This window comes from Hypomesus transpacificus, chromosome 6 (assembly GCF_021917145.1).
Source record: "Hypomesus transpacificus isolate Combined female chromosome 6, fHypTra1, whole genome shotgun sequence".
Taxonomy (NCBI): Eukaryota; Metazoa; Chordata; class Actinopteri; order Osmeriformes; family Osmeridae; genus Hypomesus; species Hypomesus transpacificus.
The window spans coordinates 12,786,160-12,809,316 of NC_061065.1; the positions used below are offsets into that span (position 1 = coordinate 12,786,160).

The 23,157-nt window shown below is 41.1% G+C and overlaps 3 protein-coding genes across 3 annotated transcripts; 1 reads left to right on the plus strand and 2 right to left on the minus strand.

Moving 5' to 3' along the window:
* Positions 1-76: 76 nt before the first annotated feature.
* On the minus strand, positions 77-6,817 carry LOC124469090 (prospero homeobox protein 1-like). The gene is made up of 4 exons (XM_047022181.1): positions 5,636-6,817; positions 5,135-5,236; positions 4,343-4,537; positions 77-3,783 (listed from the first exon to the last, which is right to left on the minus strand). Exons 1-4 carry the CDS (start codon positions 6,815-6,817, stop codon positions 3,616-3,618), a joined length of 1,647 nt encoding a protein of 548 aa, XP_046878137.1. The 3' UTR covers positions 77-3,615.
* Positions 6,818-7,874: 1,057 nt separating this feature from the next.
* LOC124468938 (dihydrolipoyllysine-residue succinyltransferase component of 2-oxoglutarate dehydrogenase complex, mitochondrial-like) lies at positions 7,875-14,964 on the plus strand. The gene is made up of 15 exons (XM_047021989.1): positions 7,875-8,048; positions 9,332-9,365; positions 9,645-9,687; positions 10,084-10,148; positions 10,246-10,320; positions 10,526-10,581; positions 10,768-10,876; positions 11,013-11,156; positions 11,596-11,678; positions 11,832-11,929; positions 12,041-12,171; positions 12,519-12,592; positions 13,047-13,130; positions 13,406-13,573; positions 13,739-14,964. Exons 1-15 carry the CDS (start codon positions 7,986-7,988, stop codon positions 13,871-13,873), a joined length of 1,362 nt encoding a protein of 453 aa, XP_046877945.1. The 5' UTR covers positions 7,875-7,985; the 3' UTR covers positions 13,874-14,964.
* Positions 14,965-18,108: 3,144 nt separating this feature from the next.
* LOC124468560 (leucine-rich repeat-containing protein 74A-like) lies at positions 18,109-23,071 on the minus strand. The gene is made up of 13 exons (XM_047021355.1): positions 22,857-23,071; positions 22,006-22,201; positions 21,480-21,655; positions 21,029-21,136; positions 20,657-20,750; positions 20,520-20,569; positions 20,227-20,308; positions 19,811-19,896; positions 19,506-19,700; positions 19,122-19,217; positions 18,841-18,981; positions 18,502-18,606; positions 18,109-18,242 (listed from the first exon to the last, which is right to left on the minus strand). Exons 2-13 carry the CDS (start codon positions 22,166-22,168, stop codon positions 18,153-18,155), a joined length of 1,386 nt encoding a protein of 461 aa, XP_046877311.1. The 5' UTR covers positions 22,169-22,201; positions 22,857-23,071; the 3' UTR covers positions 18,109-18,152.
* Between the last annotated feature and the right edge of the window lie 86 nt (positions 23,072-23,157).

The following is a 23,157-nucleotide window of genomic DNA, read 5'->3' on the forward strand; positions in this document are numbered from 1 at the left end:
CAGAGTTGTCATGTGGGTTATGCCATAAAGAGTTCTCTGTCATTCTTCAAATGGGCACGTTACAACACATCACAATTTATTTTCTTTTACCAAACTTTTTGTATCAGTCAATATCATCCATGACTCCAAATGTTCTTGTTGCATTATGTGCATTACAAGTATGCATTGTTCACATGTACAGATGTGTTTAATACCATTTGTCTTTCTGCATTCTACTGCATACAACATGCTGATTTGGCAATATAACTTAAGCCACTTTCTCCCTATCGCAGACTGTGGTGTGTTTCAATGCTAATCCTTTGTACTAATATGTTTGCGCTTGTACATTAGTAAAAGGCCCTCAATGTATTTTTCTGTCTGTAACATGGATTCTTAACGTCTGTTTTACGCTGGTGCATGTTTTACCGACTGTGCATCGGGTTTCAATGCAACGCTATGTATGAGTGAGTTTGATTGAAAATGGCCGCATATGGGTTTTCCATGCAGAGATGGGTGCAAAAGTTGAAAAAGCACAAATATTGGGTCCATACAGATGAGTTTGACTAATCAGAACATGTCTCAAAAAAGTATTCCCCGGGATACAAACTGTTCCCTTTTAGGCCTATGTATTTAACAAATCTGTCTGCAGAGGGTGGGCGTAGCAAGATATGCTTGTTTGTACCCCGGAAAATTCTTTTTCGAAACATCTGTGTTCTGATTGGTCAGAAGCGTCTGTACAGACCCAAAAGTTGAACTTTTCAGAATGTTTGCCTCCGTATTTCTGATGCAAAGTGCCTGTGGCCATTTTGAAAATGGACAGACTAAAACACACTCATAGATAGGGTTGCATTGAAACACTATGCACAGTCCTAAAAAATATGCAACAGTGTGAACCAGGTGTGACTACAATTTGCTGTCACTTATATGGAGATCTGTACTGATACCCAAGACCTATGATGGCAAAAAAAGGGATCAGCACACACCCTATGCAGAGAGAGAAAGACTGAGTAGGAAGAGACGGAAAAAGTGGCGTGACAGTACGATGCTTGCAGTCTACACACATTTAAACAATATTCACCTTTTGCAACCTTACTTTGGTGGCTCAAAGTTGTCAAAATTGGTGGGACATAATCATCAACTGATTTAATTATTTCAATTTTGCAAAGTGACAAATACAATCTTTGTCAATATTTCATATAGCTGTTATGTTTCCAGATTTTACTGTGTTACCTGTGACTTTATTAGGACAATAATTGGTAATTAATGTAGCTTTTGTGTGAATTTCTGAGTTTCATGGGCAATAATGCTCAAAAATATTAAAAGCCAATAAACAATGTGATGATAACATTAGTTGACCAAATAGATTGTGATAATCCAACCTAATTTTGACACACGGTGAGTACTAAAAGTAAAATGTGTGACTGCATCTTTGAATTTTAAAATACTTTACCCACCGCCATCAAGTACTGAACAGTACGTTGGTTTAGTCTATATCCCCTCGGGTTATTCCTTGAAGGAAGCATGTGTATCAGCAATTTTAGCTACAACTATATTTGGGTAAATCTCTACCAAATTTGCACAACTCTATTGGGCAATATTTGATTCTGCTTTATCATTCAAGCTCTGTTCAAGTAACCAGAGGAGCAATCTACACTCCTCAGTAGTCATGATGCAGATTTTCTATAGGAACATGGTCAGGGCTTTGACTGGACCACTCCATGACATTGTTTGTGCAACTTTGACTGTGTTCTGGTGGGAGTGGACACCTTCCATAATGACGATCTCAGATGTCTTCAAAATGGCAAAAGGTGAATTTGTTGTGTATTACAGGCACTGCACTGTATGTTATAGTTCAATCTTAAAATTTTTGTAGTGCATTCTCCATGTTACCTAAATACAAAATACACAAAGTAATATAGTTTATTAACATGTTTATATAAATAGGCCTTTTTTATTGACAGTAACAAATGCTTATTTTTTGTCTGTCTTAAAGATTGACATAGAATAGCCCACAAGCCCATTACAAATCTTCACAAAATAAGAACCACAGAGAAAGAGCTACATTCATGGAATACAGATATATTCAAATACATTCATGAAGATTGAGCTCCTGTACATAATAACATGCATGCTAGGTATGAGTCAAAATTATATTCTCCCTTAGTTGTGTACAGTTATCTGCAATAGTGATCAATTTCACCCCATATCACTGATTGTGGAATTCTGGTACTTTAAATGTTTGTGTCTACAAAACGTATATATCACTGTGGTTAACCTTTTGTATTAATTTGTTTCTGAAAGACTACATATATTTTGCCTAATTCCAGTCGGAACATTTTCAAAACACGGCACTGTTCAACTCTGTTAACTTGAAACATGAAGAAACAGTTGCATGTTTTGTGTAGTGTATGTAAAATGTATATATTTTGCAGGCTCGATTCAAATATTTTTAATGGGGAATGTTAATGAGCAATAGTAGTTTTGGAGGAACTCATAATGGATAAATGTAGTTATTGACCTAATGCCACAAAAGGTAAAGAAAAATGACTGAAATATCTGAATAGTCACTAGGCATTTTGAGGTAACCTGTATCTCACTACTGATAGATATTCTAACAATGTAATACAGACAGGTTCTTTGTAAGTCAGTATGAAACTCTTGCCCATGATAATGATAGTGAGTCTTCCAAGCCACTGAGTGAAAGTAAACCAGTGTTTCTCAATACTGTTATAATTTCCAAAACCAGAAGAGGTACGGCTCCTATACCTAGAAGAATGCTTTAAATAAGACTAGCACTTGCCAGTTGACATACAAGAGGGATTAAGGACCACTTTATATTTAATACAAAAAATGATATGATCATTCATTATTCTTGCCAGGGCATTAGAAGACGGTCAGGAATCATATTTGAGAATACGGCTGTGTTCAAGACTATAATTAACTCTGTAAAGCTTGTATCTGAGAAGAATGACTGAATGCCAATGCAGAAACATAAGGTAAGTATGCAAGTTAAACACAGTGGACTAACAATTTACATCAGTGTTTCAATTGATCCGGTCCGAGATCCAGGTCTAACCTTTCTGTAGAATCAGTTGTGGTTACACTGCATATTAAAGACTATTTTTGTGGGGGTGGTTTTTTTGTTGTCAAGTCATTTTTTTGCCACAAAGAATCATAAATATATGTCTGCAATATCAGAAATAGTTTTAAACCTGCACTGCTCTATGTATACCCGGAAGAAATATGATCACATCAAAGAACCGTTATGCAGAAAATATGTCTTGTTTTGGGGGAATTGAACTAAAACCCCTTGTTAAAATGATTACTTGAAATGAAAATGCATACCAAACATTTAAACTAGTTGGTTTATGATAATCACAGATAACTGCATGTGAGTTTCATGCCTCATAACATGAAACAGCATTTTAAATGTTAAAAATACAGAAGAAGAAAAAAGCTATAAAAAAAAAAAAAAAGAATAGACTAAATGTAAAAAGGTATGCTCACTTGTGCTTGAAAATGCTTACTTTGTATTGAAACTATTCTATGTCCTCTCTCAAACATGACGGACCTGTACATTTAGAGCATATCAAACTCTATAGTTTGACCAATTTGACTTCTAAGCTCTGCATTTGACTATGTTGTGAGGGGAGCTTTGAACTCGTTTGGCACATCACTGTCCAATTTACAGATTACCTTATAGATTGCCTTCTTCCAGGATGGGTCAGAGTCTTTGGCCAGTGATAAAGCAATGTAAAACTCTTGTAGTGTAATACCAGCCACCTCAAGAAATCTGTCAGGAACCTGTTAATCAAAAGACAAAGAGCAGGCTGAACCTATGAGAAAACAATAACACTATGAATATGCATGTGTGCCCGTTACAAGTGTGTGTGCTGGAATATGAAGGGGAATATGTGAGTGTGCACATTTTCCTTCATTCATGTGTATGTGATTGACTTGATTTCTGAAGTGTCTTGTTTAAACTGACACAATTTGCACAAAATATTCAGACTTAAAATCATAACTGCAGATCCTGGGGGGGGGGGGGGGGGGGGGGGTGATATTGGATTGACTGCTACCCCAGTAGTCTTTGAATATGATGCTGCAATATGTGAAATGCTCTTGAAATACGTCCGCTGCTTTACCAAAAATGTAAATGTATCTAAAATTAAAGGCACAGCTCCAAAACACAAATACTCATTACTCAAATATGTATTGATTTATGTTGACTGTATGTACGTGAACTATAATGTAATGTACACAATGGATGGTATTCAAGTATAAAATTGTTAACTGTCATCAGGGCATCAGTATCGTTTGCATTGCATACTCCATTCTTGCAGTATGAACGATGGTGTTTTACCTGGAAGTCATTGCCTTTGTTGTAATGCATATTAAGACCTCTGAAGAGTTCAGAGTCTCTGCCCACTGTCAGTTCTCTCACATTAGTGACTCCTTCCATCAGGGCATGGCGGGCAAACTTCTCCACCTGGATGTAGTAGAATTCTCTGAAGTTACTGAACCATTTGATGAGCTGAGACGTGATACAGCGCGTGAACTGGGAACACAGAATCAGCTTGGGTAAGTAAACAATGAGTTGTTAAGATAATTAAACTGTTGGTGAGGTTACAAAATGTGATATTGTCCAAATATATATTTGTCCATATATATCTTTTAGTTTTGTCATTTTTATGGATACACAATATACAGTGAATAATCTTAGTGTTGAAGACAGATTATTGATGATGAAATTGTCTGTGCGAGATAAAAAAACAAAAAATAAAGCATTATTGATCACATTCATGCATTCAGTGAATTTTGGAAGGGGTATGTTGTGAAATGTCATAGCAATGTAATTAATATTTGCCTTACTATACCACATGGGTTGATGTTAAGAGTATGAGCTCACTGAAACTGAATTCTTGCAGATATGTACTTGAGGCTACACAATTAATTGAGTCTTTAATTATAGATCCTGTACAACCCAGCAAATCCCAATTTGCTGTAAAGAAACAACAAAAAAAATGACCAAAAAAAATGATTTTTTTTGTATACTTTCAACGTCAATTTAGACTTACTTTACTAAATCCCTGTGGGGAAAATTGCATAAAAAATACTTGATCTCAGCCAAAATGTTGAGAAGCAATTTACTAACCTGTACATCGGGGAAAAATGTCTTCAGCACTGTAGAGCTAGGGTAGCGAGTGTAGAAAAACATCAGCTTAGCTTTTTTCAAATGGCTGGTGGTCAGACCTTCCTAAATGTACAAGTGTTAAGGCTATCAATAAACTCAGCATGACCAAATAAGTAAATATATAATTCTAAATCTTGTTTCAATATATAAGGTAATAAATCTATACATGTAGGGATAGCAGACAGCATAGAAGAGCTGACCTCATAGATTGTTTTATTTTGTCTGGCAGCAGTAGACATCACGAAGTTGTGGGCCAAGAATAAGGTTTTCATCTGACACTTGCCTTAAAAGTTAAAGGCTAAAGGTATCTCACTGAAGGCACTGTACTCTTTCAATAAGATATTTAATATCTGAAGACAACAAAAGCTTGGGTATGCAAATGTTTCCATTCCAAATGCTACATTAAAACATTGTAAGAAGTACGTGTTTAGTTGGACCAATAATGCTAATTTCAAAGGATACATTCACCACATAGGAGTGGTTCTTCAACATACTTTGCAAGGTACCACACTCCATCTTGACATTAGGTACACAAAATCTGTCCAGAACAACACGATCCATTGCCAAAGGCTGAGCTTGGTGACTTCTTACAGGCCTTGATGTCACTTTGGACTTGACCTTGACTGGCTCCCAAGGTAAGTCAACTAATCCAATGGTGGACTGACCCATGGTAGGATGCTTACATTGTAGTCCTTCAAATGTACCTTGGGAATTGTGTTTGAGATTCTCCAGCAACTGATTTCCCTGCAGAAAGGTTTGGTGGCTGTAAACAGGGGAAGAATGAAGATGATCTTGACTGTTCCCTTTCATGTTTACTCTTACTTGACTTGTCATGGAAGCCTTTTCAACAACCAAAGACAGCGCCTCTGTCTGAATGTTTGGTAGCTGGACGCCCATTGCACTTGCAGAGCATGCTTGAAACCTTTTCAAGCAGTTTTCAATGCTGGATGGCGGCTTGCAAGCATTATGGTATTCAGATTTGTTGTGAGTCTCGCTATCTTTCTCTTGTAATGGTGGTGACATGGGTACAGTATTTGCAATGTTTTTAAAAATTGAATCGACAGTTGTATTCACTGCCCTGGAAAGCTCATCCTTCAGGGTATCTGCTAGAATTTTCTTCTCTTTTTCTGGTTTGGAACGGATGTACTCAAGCAGTTTGATATTTTTCCAACCAGGGTAAGTAATATCTGAAGACATTTCTATCTCATGATATGGATCTGTAAGCACCTCACTTGTAATTGTCTCAGGAGACGCAGTGTTCCAAGTGGTGTTGTCTTCAGACATACCTGTAGAGCTCGCTTCATCACTGACTTTCTCGTTGCACTCATTTCTCATGTACACCTGGATACATTTTTCATGGAGTTGTCCAAGGAGTTGTTGCATGGTATGAAGTTGCTTCTTCAGGGTCTGACCTTCTATACTGCTACTGCCTCCGCTGTGAATTTCGTCTTGATTCGGGAACACATTGGTTTTGTTTTCTTGAATGGTTTCCAGTTCCTCAAGGTGCCCGGTTTCCTTTTCATCTGCAAAATGTCCTTCGGGCGAGCCTGCCATGCCTCTGATGATGTTCTCCACTCTGGCACGCTTTGCTTGATGGCAGTCACCTAAGGGCAAGTCTTGGGCTCCACTGTTTCCTGTAAGCATGTTATGCCCAGCTGGTGAAGGTTTCACTGTGTCGCCTTTTGAATTGTAGCAGAGTTCCACCACACTAGATTCACTCACATTTGAGTGTGGGGTACGAACATGGTAAACTGTGTTTTCCCTCTGAGTCCTTTTACTATCAATGTTTTTACTTAGGAGAATGGAAATGAGGGATCCATTTGAGTGTGCAGACAGAGAGGAGTCAAGGTTTAGAGGGGTGGGATGCTCAGGATGGTCTTCAAAATATATTTTGCTTGAGGAGTGCATGTTCTGGACCAAAAGTCTTGAATTACTACTTATTGCAAAGTAGAGAGAAGCATTCATATCAGATGTTTGTAGGTTGAGAGAATTCCATCCAACATGTGTATTACGAGTGGATATATCCAAATCGGCGTCAAACGTGGTTGATACAAATGTATTAGTAAACATTGACATTTACAGTAGATCATACAAATGTTATCCTCTGAATGAATTGTGCATTGTACTGAGACATTTTCAAAGATAAAATAAAAAGATGTATATAAAAGGTAAATAAATAAGAAAATAACATCCTCCAAATACATTTAGTTACAATAACAAAATTGCACACATTAATTTAACCGTCAAATATATTTAATCCCAGTTTTACATTTATAAAATGATTTGCTAGTATGCACTGCCCTCGTTAGTTACGTTTAATAAGAGGGTTTCGACTTGGAATGTACCTACCTGTTGCTCTGTGAGAAGGACGCGACATCGATGCTGGCTGTATACGAGAATGATTCCAGTCCAACTGTTCCTAACCAAAGACCCATATTAGAAAGGGGGCGTGGCCACATCGTTCAGAGACACCCCGTTTTGGTTTCACCCGTTTTCATGTCAAGTTTGCTTTATATTTTCCTATTTTAGAACTAATTTGCTACCGTGACCCACATTGTGCTGCACTGCGGTTCAGTTGAGCACCGATGTCAATTTGTGGAAGCGGCAGTGAGTATATTGTTGGTAATATTGAAAAATTATAGTTAATGAAGTGTTGCATTTAGAACCTTTGAATCTACCCTTCCGTTTCTGCCCATATTGGTACATCCCATTTCCTTGCGTTGGAACCTGGCTAGCGACTGCGTTTGACACAGGGAGTTGCACTTCCCTATCGCTCTCTCTGCATCTAATCAGTACCGATACGATTGCTGCTATGCTATCACATTTACGATGTTTGTCACGGACACTTGGGCGCTCTCTTTCTGCGCTAAGTCAGGTAAGACGTAAATATAAATTGAATCTCCCCAATTGGTCATGCCCGATACAATGACTAGGCTGAGAACAGGCCTCATCCGAACCCAAGGGCAGAATGACACTAGTCCCTTGCTAGGTACAGTAGTAGCAAAGTGAGTGCCCTCGCTTAGCAGTCATGAAACGTTGAATTCGTGGACTCTTCATGTGTACAAGTTAAGTTAGACGGCGTGCATATAGTAAGGGTGTTGTCACGCCAGGCATTTGTTTCCTAAGCTATACAGTAGCTGCTGTTCTATCACAGTAAAATAGCAGCTACGAGCTAGTCTAGTGCTGGCCGTTCTGTATCCGAGTTCTAGCATTCGAGCCTACACAGTGGCTAACTAGCATTAGCTTTCGTCAAAAACTCAGTTGTTAGCTAGTCTAGGCTAGCTGAATCCAGGTCATGTGTTCACAGTGCCAAATAAATGTGAATTTTACATTGGTTAACTACCTACTAACAGTACCCTTAAGTTATTGTATATTACATTCTAGATAGGAATCTGGAGTTGAGTTAATATTGCTGTCAGGCTAGCTAGTTGGTAACCCAGTTAGACTGGCCTTTAATGTTTTGTTGAGTTCCGGAGGGTCGTGCACCCGACCAGAAATAGACCAAGTAATGTCACACACCCAACTAGTAGAAACATACTTTGAAACCTTAGCTACCAGCTAGTGAATCTGTAAGGCTAGGGCACAGTTCCGGTTGACACATCCAGTGAGCACAAATTCACAACCTTATCTTCAAAAGTCAGTAGAGCTAAGCGGGGTACGGGTGCCATGTTGAAAGTGTATGATATTAAATGTTGTAGGTAGTGTGTGCATTAGGTAAGTTTTTAGTTTGTGGATGTTATTGGACTAAGCAATTCTGCTGTACAAGGAACTACTTGTCCCTGGTCAAAAGGAATCAATGGCTGGCTACTGTGCTATTGAACTCCTGTGATATTTTTCAAAGAAATCTGGAACACTGATTTAAAACGGCACATGTTGTATTTTTCTATTGATATAAGTTACCGCCCTTGAATACGTTGCTTCAATCCAATCACAGTGGATCTTTTTGATAGTGTCATCATTTTCCTTTTCCGTGGTCAAACATTGCATATTAACCTCTGTTTGAATCCTTATATCTAAAATGTTTTTTTCTTTGAATTATTTATTGCGGGAGATGAAGAAAAGCACCCCTAAGATGAAACAGCTACGCTGAATAGACTATTGAGATGTTTGATGAATTAAATCAACACTCATCTCTTTCTTTATTCTTCTTAATGCCAGGGAAATGGTGTACTGATACGAAGGAGTGCATCAGGTGAGTGGACTTCTCCCAGTTCCAGTTGTGCAGGCTGGAGCTAATGCAAGATCTAAGGCCTTGTTCCCTCATTATAAATAAGTATGCCCCCTCGACTGTGTGAATCACAAAAGATGACAATGCCCTTTGAGTAGCCAAGGTTGCTGAAGGGCCATGTAAGTGGTTAAGCACACCCATCACTGGGATGCTTCTCCTATGCCACACGCCCTCAAGGAGAGACCGACTCAACAATCCCCTTTACCCTCTTCTTTCTTTCTCTCCCTCATTCTTTCCTTCAAGGCCTTTCCGCCTCCAGCCGTCTTGTTTACAGGAATGGCCAGCCGTAAGTGCTCGTCCGCATCCGTTCATCATTGGATGGTTTATTTTGTGTGCGTCAAACACTTGATGCGGAGGTTATGATGTCAGAACAAAATTGTATACCTTTTAGAATTTGAGCACAATTTATGGAAGATCTAGGCAATAGCCGTTTTGAGGTCTTGAAATATAGACATCAATACTTGCTTAGTGTACAGATCCGATGGTTACATCAGTAATATTATTCTGCATTCATTTTGATTGCTTTCAACACTTTCTAAAGCAATACAGCTGTCACGCGAAATTGTAGATATATAATTCATCACGCAGTGCTATGTGTAACTTGGACTCCATTTATCACAGGGTCAATGAACTGTAAAGTTTTTGCGTTCACCTGTTAAAAAAAACACGTTTTCCTTCCCAGATGTGATTCCAGGTCAGCAGTCAACGTCTTCCAAATGCGATACTTCAAGACATCTACATTACGCAGTAAGCATTGGCAAATCCCCCCGTCATCTGTAACTCTGAAAGCTGTAGCTCCGAATGTCATCAGACAATCGCCTGTGTCCGTAATTTTTTGGAACAGGAGACGAAGTTCTCACCGTCAACACCCCAGCGTTCGCTGAGTCCGTCACAGAGGGGGATGTGAGGTGGGAAAAAGGTAGGTTACCTGAGACGGAAGGAATGGCGGGGTAGATGCACATTTTGTTGTTACTGAACGATTCAGTGTAACAGCTAACGGTTTACATGGTGTAGGCTGTAGACAAATACACATGTAGAACATATGAAAATGAATCTCTACGTAGTGATTCATATATATGTGTGTGGGGGGGGGACACTGTCATATAAATCTGGTTTTCCTTCAGCTGTTGGGGACTCCGTGAGTGAGGATGAGGTGGTGTGTGAAATTGAGACAGACAAGGTATGACTCGGAAAATGAGGTTTCCCTTCAAATCAGTAAAAGTATGGATAGTTGTTAAGGATCCAAGCAGTGCTATATATATATACCACTGTTCAATTGCAATGGCTTTTGGCTGCTTTGATGGTTTGTACCGACTCTTGAGTGCACTGTGTCATCGCTCATGGTGTTTGTGTTGCTCCCCCTCAGACCTCAGTGCAGGTACCCTCTCCTGCAGCCGGAGTGATTGAGGCTCTCCTGGTGCCCGACGGAGGGCGAGTTGAGGGAGGAAACCCCCTCTTCAAACTCCGGAAAGGAGGTATGGGCCCCTCATCCTGACCCCCCCCCCCCACCACACACTTTCTTTAAGGGATTTCTCTGGGGATAGTCTTTCATTTCAGGGCCGTAAATATATTTACGTAATTTTTGTTTCCTCATGGAACGCTTGTCTTTAGCCGGTGCTGCCAAAACTGCTGCCTCAGCAGAAGCCCCTGTGGCCGCTGCAGCCCCTCCTCCTCCAGCATCACCACCTCCCACCCCCGTCGCCATCCCCGTCGCCTTCCCCCCCGTGCCAGGACAAGCCAAGGAAGCCAAACCCGGTATGTCATCGGCTCCACGGTCTCAAACCCGCTTTCAAACTCGAGGCGTGTTTGGTTTGGCATGACCCCGTGTGACAACTGTAGCATCTCAGTAAAACATCTTTCAGCATCACTGAAGACAGGTCTTCAAACAGCATTTACACTCACATACACCTTTCTTAAATGCCAATTGGAATAATAGTCGTTGCTAAATGTGGATTTAGTACATTCAAAATTCTTATTAGCAATATATACGAGTCAGATGCGGTTAGGGAATCGTGCTAACAACCAGAAGGTTGCCGGTCGATTCCCGGACATGCCGGGAAAAGCAAGGCACTTCACCATACTTGCCTCGGGGGAATGTCCCTGTACTTACTGTGTCGTTCTGGATAAGAGCGTCTGCTTAATGACTAAATGTAATGTATGAGTAGCTCACTGTGTTTGTGTGTGTGTGTTATAGTTTCTGCTGTCAAGCCAACCGCACCTCGAGCTGCCCCAACCCCTCCCACAGCAGCACCCACAGGAGCCAGGACAGAAAGCAGGGTAGGAGCTTTACCTCATCCCTCCAAAAACCCACCGAAACATCCACAGCCTCGTGCTAACCCGCCCCTATACCACGTGACTACATTCCACTCAACCATGGTTCCTCACCGGAGCGACACGTTGCAAATGTGTAGTTCTCTTTATCACCACCAGGTGAAGATGAACCGCATGAGGCTGAGAATCGCCCAGAGGCTTAAGGAGGCCCAGAACACCTGTGCCATGCTGACCACTTTCAATGAGGTGGACATGAGGTATGACATTCCATCGTTTTATACAGTGGGAAATTGTGCTATGGTCATTCAAATGACCCTTTTATGTGTGTGTGTGTATTTCAAGAACTGCCTTTCTAATTCCTCCCTAAGCAACATCCAGGAACTGAGAACCCTCCACAAAGACGCTTTCCTAAAGAAACACAACATCAAACTTGGCTTCATGTCTGCGTTTGTCAAAGCTGCAGCCCACGCCTTGATGGACCAGCCGTCTGTTAATGCTGGTAAGCTTCGACCACCAAAGAATCCTCTTTTTAACCCCAACAGCTCATATTGTATGGGTTATATAGGCCAAACAACCAGATCTCTGGCCTTTGATGGAATATGGGTAAACTGGACAGTGTATTAACATTGACTTGAAGTGTGGGCAGGGTGACTTGTAGCCTCCAACAAACATGTGTTTCAATGGTAATGGTTTTTAGTTTATTTCCATTTATAGTATCTTTAACTAGGGAGTTTAGACTTGTGTGATTTCTATATCCTTTGTTTAAGCTTGCCATATTAAACTTCATATATCCTTTGTTTAAGCTTGCCATATTAAACTTCATCATGTTGTCGTTTCTTTTTCCAGTCATTGATGATTCAACCAAAGAGATAGTGTACAGGGATTACGTAGACATCAGTGTGGCTGTGTCGACTCCAAAGGTGAGACTTATTGGCTACCTGACCTAGACAGGCAAGGACACCTTGCTGTTTCTTGTTAGCCTGGCGATGGCACATCATTTCCCCAATGCTTACTAGTTCTGAGACCTCTCAGTACATTTTCAATATGTGTGCAAACCAACATGCCTTAGGACGTGATTGGATTGGTACAACCAATTAGAGTAATGAAATGTAATCTTGGTTGTTTACGACTTTGTACAGTCATTGTATTAAACCCGCCCCATATCCAATCAACGGTTGTGATTGGCCTGGCACTTTTCATGCCAGAGGGAAATCTGTTTGTATGGGAGGGTTTCCAGAGCCATCTCGCAGAGCGAATAAACCACAAGTTAACAGATTGGTAAAGTTCCCAGGCTAGTGTCTTGTTTCTTTAGTTTTTTGTGTAAAAAAAAAAGAAGCTTTTTATACAAACATATTTTTTTACAACCTTTTTCAGGGACTTGTGGTACCAGTGATTCGCGACGTAGAAACAATGAACTTTTCTGACATCGAGAAAACCATTAATGGATTGGGAGAAAAGGTACGATGTTCTACTTACTCAGATGGAGGGTGACAGAACAGAGCCGGTCTAATGAGTTACACAACCCTATGATCATTTTGGAAACAGTGTTTTTACCCTGTGTTTCGGCACAGTTGTGCAGCTGTGTTCATGGGAAATACTTTTGTCATGCTTGCTTCTCCGTTATCTGAGAGGCCTTAATTGTCCTGATTTTGGCAAACTCTGGAAACTGCAGTTTTGCCGACAAGTCAAACCCATGAATACAGACCTGTTAAGATAAGTTACCTTTTTCTCAGGCTCGCAAGAACGAACTGGCCGTGGAGGATATGGACGGAGGCACGTTCACCATCAGTAACGGCGGTGTTTTTGGATCCATGTTTGGCACACCCATCATCAACCCTCCCCAGTCTGCAATCTTGGGCATGCATGGCATCTTCGAGAGGCCAGTGGCCATAGGGGGCAAGGTAGGTCACAATGCGTGGTAATGAAACCAAAATGGAAAACCAGAAATAAGTGTAGCAGTCGAAGAATGCAACCCGAATTCCAGATGTTATTAAAACTGTTAAACCACATTCAAATGTTTTTTATTAACAAATGTTCTTTATTTTGTCTTCTCCTCTCCATGGCAGGTGGAGATCCGGCCCATGATGTACGTAGCACTGACATATGACCACCGTCTCGTCGACGGCAGAGAGGCCGTTACCTTCCTACGCAAGATCAAGTCAGTGGTAGAGGACCCACGCGTGCTGCTTCTTGATATGTGATTTCCTGTCCCCAAAAAGTTTATTTAAAGATGATGTCATTGATATATATAAAACTGCATCCCCTTTATATAAAAAAAAAAAAAAAAAAAAACACAAGCAACGGCTATATTCTACATTTTTCTGTATAAGTGACGGAATGGGGGACCGGATGACATTTTTAGGGACTGTCTCCTCAATGCAGTTTGTCGTTTCAGACTGGATAGTCATTTAAATTCCAGGGCCTAAAGGAATCTGGGTATGGAATTTCACCTCAAAATATGGAAAATGTATTTCAAATGTTTATTCTTTTCTTCAATGTCTGGTTCAACAGTTGTTGTGCAAAGTACACAAGATTATGCCCAGTTTTCTGATTTGTTACCCATCATATTGTCATTTTAAATGCTATGTTACTGTGTATAACTCTTATCCAAAGCTCATGTTCAACTCCAAATGCCATTTACACATCCACTTGAGGCTTTTAATTATTTTACAGTTATTTAGCCAAAACTGGTGCTCAATTAGATATATAAAGGCCATGGACCATTTATATGATTGTCGTTTGTCATGGTTGTGTAATCATCAAACATGTCTACACACCACTTAGTCTGTCAGTCTATCCTTCTCGTAGTGTGAAACAGACCAGGTTCTCTAAGAAGGAGAGAAGTGGACGGAAGTGAACTAGCTGCCATGACACTTTTGTGAACTGATCCATTGTCTTTCTTCTGCCGCTGTACAGTCTTCTGCTTTTGAGACAGTGGCCACAGAAGACAGACGTTTTTGATAAATGCACTGTCTGTGTTTATTGATCTCTTCAATGTAATGGACAACATGCAAGACCAGACTTTTTGTTTGTTTGTTGTATTAACAACTCTTGGGGAGTAGTTTTCAAGACGCACAATTTAGCAGTATGTACTGTTTCTCATGAGCTCATCACTGCAATATACAAAATGTGTATCTATTTAAAGAAAATGTTTTAAAGCAGTTAAAACGACATACGTTTTATGTAAACTACTGTATCTTTGTTCCTCATTCTTAACTTTCTAGTTCTGACAGGTTTCTGAAAGGTTCATTTCTTTTGGTTGCTATTATAAGTAAAAAAAACAAAAACACGAGACAACCATACATTATTGTCTGCATAAGCTGGAACATTTTGTTCCATATGTAGTCATAGCAGCCACAACCACTCAATTGGACTTCTTCCAGAACAAACCTGAGCCAAAGACGGGTCTTCAAAGCTAATTAGATAGCCTAGCGCACCCCTCTCTAGGAGGAGAGGAATAATGGGATCACATCGAACAGAGTCTTAAGGGTTGCTTGGCCCTTCCACCCACTCCACGGATACTGCCTGGAGTGCGTGCAGCTGCGTACAAACCCCTCCACTCTTTCTGTTTACTTTAATAATCATGGGGTACAATGGGTGCTAACGTTAGTCTTTGTTTCTCTGCCAGCACCTACACAAATGTCTGAACAACACCATTTGGAGCAAAAACATGGGATTCATTATGAGAACACAAAAAAGACACCCTAAACATTAGATTAACATAAGAATACAGGGGGTCCTAATGGGCATGAATACACTGAACAATAACAAGGGTTCTTTAATTTAATTATTTACTTTTATTGCCACTCAAGATTCCATTAGCGCTATCGAGATAATGCTAATTTGGTGCGTGCGCTGCAAGGTGCATAGATATCTGAGGGGGTTTATTTGTTGGGTGTTTTTTGTTTTCGTCTTGAAAATTTGGCCCAACATGTGAATAACCAATGAGTTCGTTCAATAAGATGGAGCCTTCAAGTCTTTGTTTTCATTCAGATGAAAGATATTCCATTAGAAATAGGCAAATAGATATTTGTTTTTATTAAGCCACATCAGAGGGATCATTTACCTAAATTATTCCAGGGTTTTTTTTGTAACAAGCTTAGTCCAGTTTAGGATGATCTTAGTGGTGTGAGTTTAAGATTTTGATCAAACACTAAGTCATAACTTTGAGATCATAGCACTTAGTCCCAACCAATGGGATATTAGGGAACATATTAATGGCCCGTGGTAATATGACACCTCAAATTGTAAATAAAACATTGGTAATTGGTCTGGGTGTTGATGAGCCAAGATTTAAAAATAGAAAAAGTATTTCCTGATTATACCATGGCTGCCATAACTCATGTCCCTAACAAGAACGTCTGAAAAAATACAAATATATGTTTTGGTCCATATTGACCTTTTGCTGACAAATTTCAAATGTTCCAATGATACTTGAAATTCGGTTAAAATCTTTTTTCTCATCTCTCAAACTGTCAACCTGGAATGATATAAATGTAAAGTATGAGCACTTGTTTGAATCTTACACCACAAATGAATTTCACGATTATGCACACCATTTCTGACTTTGATTTTATGAGACTTATGTATGATTTCCTACAGTACAGAATGCATTTAGATTACCAGTACATTTGAATAAGGATGGAGAACAATTTCCAAATAATACATTTTGGAAAGGGGATAAACACCTTTGAACCTGATTTCTCATATGGCAGTCCAACAGCAAATGGTCCAACACCAAATCAATGGGATAAAAGCACTTTGTGAAAAAGTGGCAACGCTCCAACCATTATTACAGCTGAAAACACCCAGATGCCACATCAAACATCATGATAAGCACACAGCCAGAAGGACTTCAGCAACTCTAGCTCATGTGATGACACTCAATAGTGTGGGTCAACTAGAGAGAATGATACAGTCGTGTAATTAAGTGTTCATTTAGGTTGTGTAGTTAATTTCATGATTGGGTCACATTTTACACAGGTGATCCTCATAAGTTATATGTGTCTATTGTCCATTACTTGGATAGTACAGAGGACTAAAAAAAGACCTTGTCTCCATCTGTGACCATCAAAAAGCTTGTAAATCCTCGAAGCTTAAATGGGCAACGGCAAGGTTTGACTACCAGAAGGTGAGACCAAGGTCGACACCTGCCCATCAGCTGATTCAGTGAGCTTCACCCCTACTGGCAACCTATAGCGGAGTCCTCATAAGTCTCTCCCGTCATAAATACACTTTGAGACTCAATCGGCAACATCCCCTCTCTGCCGCTCTATTGCTGCGCTTGCATAAGTAATGCTCCGCATGCATATTCAAGGCTTGTCGATTTCTTTTTACGGTTGGTCTCACAAAGCAAGCCAACGTGAACGGCTGGCTGCATCTGGCGCTATTCTTCCTCCCCTTACGCCGCCTTTGATATGGAACCGGCAAGGTCTCCTTCCTTTCTTCCTCGTTTGTGTTTTGTTGTCATACCAGAAGATTAATTCTGGACGGTAGAATGGCGACGCGGAGATACAGTTCCCCCCTTGGCGCTGCCGGCAGAGACGATGCGGTCCTGCAGCTGGGTGGGGGTGAAAGGTCAAAGTATTCATGGGTGGGGAAATTGGGTCAGCCGGGATATGGGGCCGCTCTCAAGTGTTTGTGCTCAGAGCCTGGATCGCAGTGATTCGGCGATCATTTCTGGGGATATTGGGCGATGGCGTGAAACAATACACGCTACACCTGAGGCTTTTCACTGGGGTTTATTCGGGTTATCTTTTGTCTCCCTCCGAAAGTCTCCAGGAAGCTCCTTCACTCCCCCAGTGTCCCACTGCCGCACTCCTAACTATGATGGCTGCTCAGCAAACTGACTGAATAACAGAAAGGATGGGGACAGAGTTGTGTTTGCGGAAGTCAGTGCCAAGGCTGGCCCGACCCAATAAACAAACTAAACATTTGTTTAGGGCTCTGCGATTGGATCGGGCTCCCCCCCCCCCAAAAAGAAACTTGGGTAAAAATGAATAAATAACATTTTCCCAATCAATGGGCCCCATACACTATTGTTTTTATGGCCCCCAAAATCGTAGGGCCGACCTGGTCAGCACCAAATGTGTTCTGCTCTACAAGTATAGTTTCTATACTGGATATGGATACAGAATTGCTGGCAAACATTTTAGCAGGGAGGGCAAAACATAAAACTAACAATTATAATCTCTGAACAGTCCCTAAGCTCTCTTCAGACAACAATTTTGTACTATATCTTCCATACATTTAGTCATTTAGCAGACGCTCTTTTCCAGAGCGACTTACAGTAAGTACAGGGACATTCCCCCCGAGGCAAGTAGGGTGAAGTGCCTTGCCCAAGGACACAACGTCGTTTGGCACGGCGGGGAATCGATCCGGCAACCTTCTGATTACTAGCCCCACTCCCTCACCGCTCAGCCATCTGACTCCCCATAGCTCAGTCATATTCCATTGGGAAATGCACTTTCACCATCAGACTCACCTATAATTGATTTTGCCTGTGCATTCCATGTCAAAGTTTTGGATCAACCACTCGAGCTGGTGCTTATCCAGAAGTATGCAAGCTTGCTGTAAGACATGACAGAATGGTAAAACATGCGATCATTGTAATGAACCATAACCTCTGTTCAGCAGTCTTTTGATTTTATGCCACAACTTTGACGTGAAAGGTCCTATTGCAATGTTGCACAATTATGTGCGCACAGAAGTACGTAAGTACTGTCTATAGGTCCATCAACAATGAAGGCCAACGTATGTGGAACCCATCAAACCAATTAGATTAGCTTTTATCATAGAAGTGTGTGGTTTGTGGATTACAGTTTCATACCTGTGCAGCTTTCCTAAAGTCTGAGTTAGACACCTGCATTGTTCCCTCCTTATCCAACGTTTGGAAGAAATCCATAAAACTTTCCTTTCTCTCATCCAGGTAGCCCTACAAAATACACAATTCATGGGAATAATCTATTGTTTATATTTACAATAGATATCAGTTGTTTTTATTAGTTTGATTCATTTTAAATAGCATCACACCAAATGGATGTCGATGTCAGCTTCAGTCTCACTACCAAGCTTAGAAACTAGTCTTAGTCAAAGCTTTTTGTGTGTGCATTGTGTTAAAACGGAGGGCTAAAAGCAAATACGTCTTTAATGTGAACACAATCCTGACCTGGAAGATCTTGAGGGCATCTGAGGGCTTCTTATTCCTGGTAATGGACCCGCTCACTCCCTGGTACTGGACCACCAGAGTTGAGTGGTCCTGAAGGATCGTGTCTAGCAGCTCCACAAACTGCTCATTCACCAGCACAGTCTATCAGTCACAAATACAGTGCATATGTGCATACATGAATACACGTAGTACATAGTACCATCACCCACACACACAATATGGGCACTGCACAGACACACAAATCAATTTCCCGGTACAGAATTGAAAGGGAATGTGCTCACTGAGATGTTAACCTCCTCCAGGGCTGATTTGGGGTTGTTCTTCATGGAGGTGAGCAAAGCCAAAGCTCCAACTTTTGTTATGGGGTTAGAGGCCATCTTCAGACGGGGGAAAACATAGAATCATGAAGGGGGGGGGGGGGGACTTTGTGAAATCGAAAGAGCCCTGAAACACTCAAAGCTCTCACCTTCCTGATATTACAATGAAATACTCGCAATTGTAATTCTATTATCCCATCCAATCACACACCAGTTTCAGGTATTGAGACAATATTGTCAGCTAGGCCTTTCCACCTTCCACAATCCAACTCACGCTCTGGTTCCCTCCCCCCTCCACCCACGCCAAATGACCCAGCCACCCATGTCAGTCCAGACCCACCCACCCACCCGTAAGACCCTGAGGCTGTCGTTGGCGGCGAGGCCCTGGAAGAGCACCCGAGTGCCCTCGTCGCTGATGCGGTTGCTGCTGACATCCAGCAGCACCAGGGTGTTGTTGTGGTGCAAAGCCTCGCCCAGAGCCTGGGCCCCGACATTGCCAAAGCCGTTGTAGGACAAGTCCAGCTGCTTCAGGGTCACGTTCACCTGGAGCAGAGGAGGGGGCGGGGGGTCAAAGGTCAAATGTGAGGAAAACAGCAGGCAAGTGACTCTGAGGAACCTCAGTGTTTGAGCAGGCATGAGTGTTGATGTCTTACCTTCAGACCAGCACACAAGGCCACAGCTCCACTCATCCTCAGGTGGTTCCAGCTCAGGTCCAGTGCCTCTATTCCCTCATTGTTGCCTGAGAGACAACTTTCATCAAAAAACTGAAATCCAGTAACTGAAATCTCCATGAATTGCTGTCCACATAATGTATATATGGACATGGGCTTTGAGTTGGGATGTATTAAGCAGCGTGACCACCCTCCTAGCATCTATTCTATTTTATGTAACATGACATGATTTACTTTGTGGCATTGGTGGAGGCATCCATTTGGGAAATGGAAACGTGAGGTAAACCAAACAAATTGTCATACGCATTTAGAAACAGAAGTGAGCAAGCTATGATGTATTTGAGAGGAAACCATTACAAACAGATGCTACTCTGGACCACAGTGAGCAGCCATCTCACCCAACATCTGTCCAAGATAATGTCCTCCCTTTTCACACAACTGGTTGTGACTCAGGACCAATTCCTTCACCCTGTAGTTGTTCTAGTGAGAAATAAATTGTTGTGGAGCAGGGTGGTTACTTAATGATTGGGTATGAGCTTGAAATTAGTTTGAGTCCTTTCAATCAATAATTGGCTCAATCTAAGAGGAAACTTCCTTTTGTGCTGCTTTAAAATGGAAAATAACTTGGAGGTTTATAGCCATTCTAGTCTCTACAGTGTTTATAAGTGCTGTAACACTAAAATGGACTCACGGCAAAAGCTTCTGCAAATGTTCTGGCATCTTCATCTACAAACCCGTTTCCTGGTGTGCAAGGAGGAGCGATAGCTTAAGGAATCATTCTTCAGTTTTTAAGTTTGAGTCCAGATCTTGCACTTATTATCACCTCACCTGACATTTTCAGTGATTTGACGGAAACATTTTCTGCCAGCAATTTGGTGATGCATTTAACTCCCTTTGACTGAAGATGGTTGTTGGAGAGATTCTGGAACAATGAATTTTCATACATTATTAGAGTAAACTAACATATTTGTTGCCATCTAGTGGAGTAAATAAAGATTACTGCATTACACAAAAACCTATTGACTTCTAAACATAACCAACCTGTGAGCAATGTAGTTACTTTCATTCATGTTGATTATTCAAATCAAAATCCAAAGTGTATAACAAACGCCTAGTATGCAGGATGAATACTAGGAAAATTCAATGCTTTCTATTTCTTCCCTCAATATGAATGTGTAAAAGAATTCTATGGCATGTTACCACACTCTGGATGGTGAAGTTCTCATTCAGCATCTCCATGAGGTAGTGCGTTCCCTCTGCCTGCAGGAAGTTATCCTCCAGCTCCAGATGGATGACATCAAGGTCAGACTGGAAGGACACAACAGGGTCACTTTGGCAACCAGTCCTACCAACGCTAAAAGCTTGGATAAGGTTACTGTAGCTTAGGTTGTATCTCAGGAAATTAAACTATGATCATCATACCAGTTATATATCTACTTATTTATCCAGTTATATACACTTTTGTTAAATATTTTATCAAACTAAACATTTTACTGCCCCAAGTACTGGTCATTAAATACCTTCTACCAATCAGATGACCACAGGTTAGTCCACTTGTACCTTTATCACTAATTTAACATGCCACTCAGTGGCATTTTCCATGCGAGAAGGAACCCAAAACCCATGCTTAAATGTTCTAGTGGCCCCCTACCACCAGGGCGATAGCCAGGGCTTTGGCCCCCAGGGGTCCCAGGCCATGGTGGTTCATTTTGAGGGTGGAGTTTCCCAGCCGGCGCATGTAGAAGGAGGCAGGCACCGCACCACACAGCTGGCAAGCATGGAGGTAGAGCTCAGTGGGAGTGACCCGTCTGGCCCTCTGGTCTGCATCTGAAGAAGAGAAGAAGATGGAGGTTGAGGGCAGTTAAAATGAGCTTGGTTCAAGGACTCTGACTGTACCTTACTGTTGATCATCCCACAGAGTAAAATGTTGATGTGTTGATTTAAGTTGGAGGAAATTGCATTTTTTGGGTTCATTTTATTTTCGCTATCCTATCTACTCACTTATAAATTAAGTCAAGCTGTGTCAGCGTAACAATGCTTAAGACAAAACAAGTGCCCAGAAGCGACATATTTAAATTCACAAGATCACCACCTGGTTTACAGGCTATAATTTACATTCAATTATAAATGCACTTAGTTTCTTGACAACTTCTTGTAATGTGTCAGCTTCATGGTACCATCAGGTTCCAGGTCAGTGTCCCATTCAGCATCACTGTCGATCTCCTCCACTTGGGTTGAAGCGGGGCTGTCCTCCTGCTCTGTGGCCTCTGGGGACAGGTCTGATGGTGCTGTTGTCTCCTTTTCTTCCTCACTGGTTTGTGCCTCCTCGTTGTCAGACATTGCACTGACCTTCAGAACCTTCCTGAAACCTCACTGAAAGCAAGCAACCACAGAGACTTTGGGTTGGTAAGCCAACACGTGGAACTAAATGAATTTGCATGCAAATGTGAATCAACAGTACAAAATTAAGTGTGAAACTACTATAAAAAATCAGTAAAATGTCAATTTGAAAGCTGTGATACCTAGGTAGTTTCTAGGTAGATAGTGACAAGTAGTTCTAAATCATTTTGGAACGTAAGTTATTGAGTAATAATGAAACAATAGAACCACATTGAAGCATCACAAAAGCCTTCTCTTTGACATGTCTTACAAGTCTACTCTACCCCCCCCCCCCCCTCCCATTCTGAGCTGAGTGCCCACTAATGTCAGTTGACTCATCCAATGACAATGAAAATGAGTTGGACTTTTACACAGCACCCCTGCTCTCGTCAGTCGGCACCCCGGTTGGGAAACACTGTACTAGATCTACAGTTGCATGTATAACATGTAGTTAAAGTTGCTGCAATATTGAGGATCAAAGACAACCCTTTCTGAATTATCTTGTTATTTCGACTTTTCATGAATTTGTCGATCATATCACTGCAAGAGGGGATAACATTTTTAAGTAGTTTCCTTCCATTTCGTGATCCACCACATCAATGCTGTCCCACAAATAGTTTACTTTGACATCTGACCAGAATCAACTTACCTTTCTGATCCTGCAGACATTTGTTGTTGGCTCTTTGGAACATATGGATCATAGCACTTATGATACCAAGTATTGCACAGGAACATTACATTTTCCTGCAGCTGGCTCTTGGGTCACTTGGATTTTCAGTATTCACTTCAAGGCTGGGACATTTGTTGAGGGCAAAATCACGCTATGAAGGATGGCTCCCAGCAGAGCCACAGCTGTAACTACACTTATCCCTACCCCCCCCCCCAAGACAAAATGGTTGTATGTGGATTATAGAAATATACAGGAAGACTCTTGGATGTTGCTGACAGGA

Excerpts from the sequence above, each read along its gene's own strand:
- LOC124469090 (XM_047022181.1), bottom strand. The coding sequence starts at position 6,817 with ATGCTTACAGGAAACAGTGGAGCCCAAGACTTGCCCTTAGGTGACTGC. Across the intron at positions 5,237-5,635 it reads ACCACTCCTATGTGGTGAAT|GAAGGTCTGACCACCAGCCA; the intron begins GTATCCTTTGAA and ends TTGTACATTTAG. Across the intron at positions 3,784-4,342 it reads ACAAAGGCAATGACTTCCAG|GTTCCTGACAGATTTCTTGA; the intron begins GTAAAACACCAT and ends TTTGATTAACAG.
- LOC124468938 (XM_047021989.1), top strand. The coding sequence starts at position 7,986 with ATGCTATCACATTTACGATGTTTGTCACGGACACTTGGGCGCTCTCTT. Across the intron at positions 9,366-9,644 it reads GATACGAAGGAGTGCATCAG|GCCTTTCCGCCTCCAGCCGT; the intron begins GTGAGTGGACTT and ends CTTTCCTTCAAG. Across the intron at positions 13,131-13,405 it reads TTAATGGATTGGGAGAAAAG|GCTCGCAAGAACGAACTGGC; the intron begins GTACGATGTTCT and ends CCTTTTTCTCAG.
- LOC124468560 (XM_047021355.1), bottom strand. The coding sequence starts at position 22,168 with ATGTCTGACAACGAGGAGGCACAAACCAGTGAGGAAGAAAAGGAGACA. Across the intron at positions 19,218-19,505 it reads ACAGCCTCAGGGTCTTACGG|ATGGCCTCTAACCCCATAAC; the intron begins GTGGGTGGGTGG and ends CCCCGTCTGAAG. Across the intron at positions 18,607-18,840 it reads ATGCCCTCAAGATCTTCCAG|GGCTACCTGGATGAGAGAAA; the intron begins GTCAGGATTGTG and ends TGTATTTTGTAG.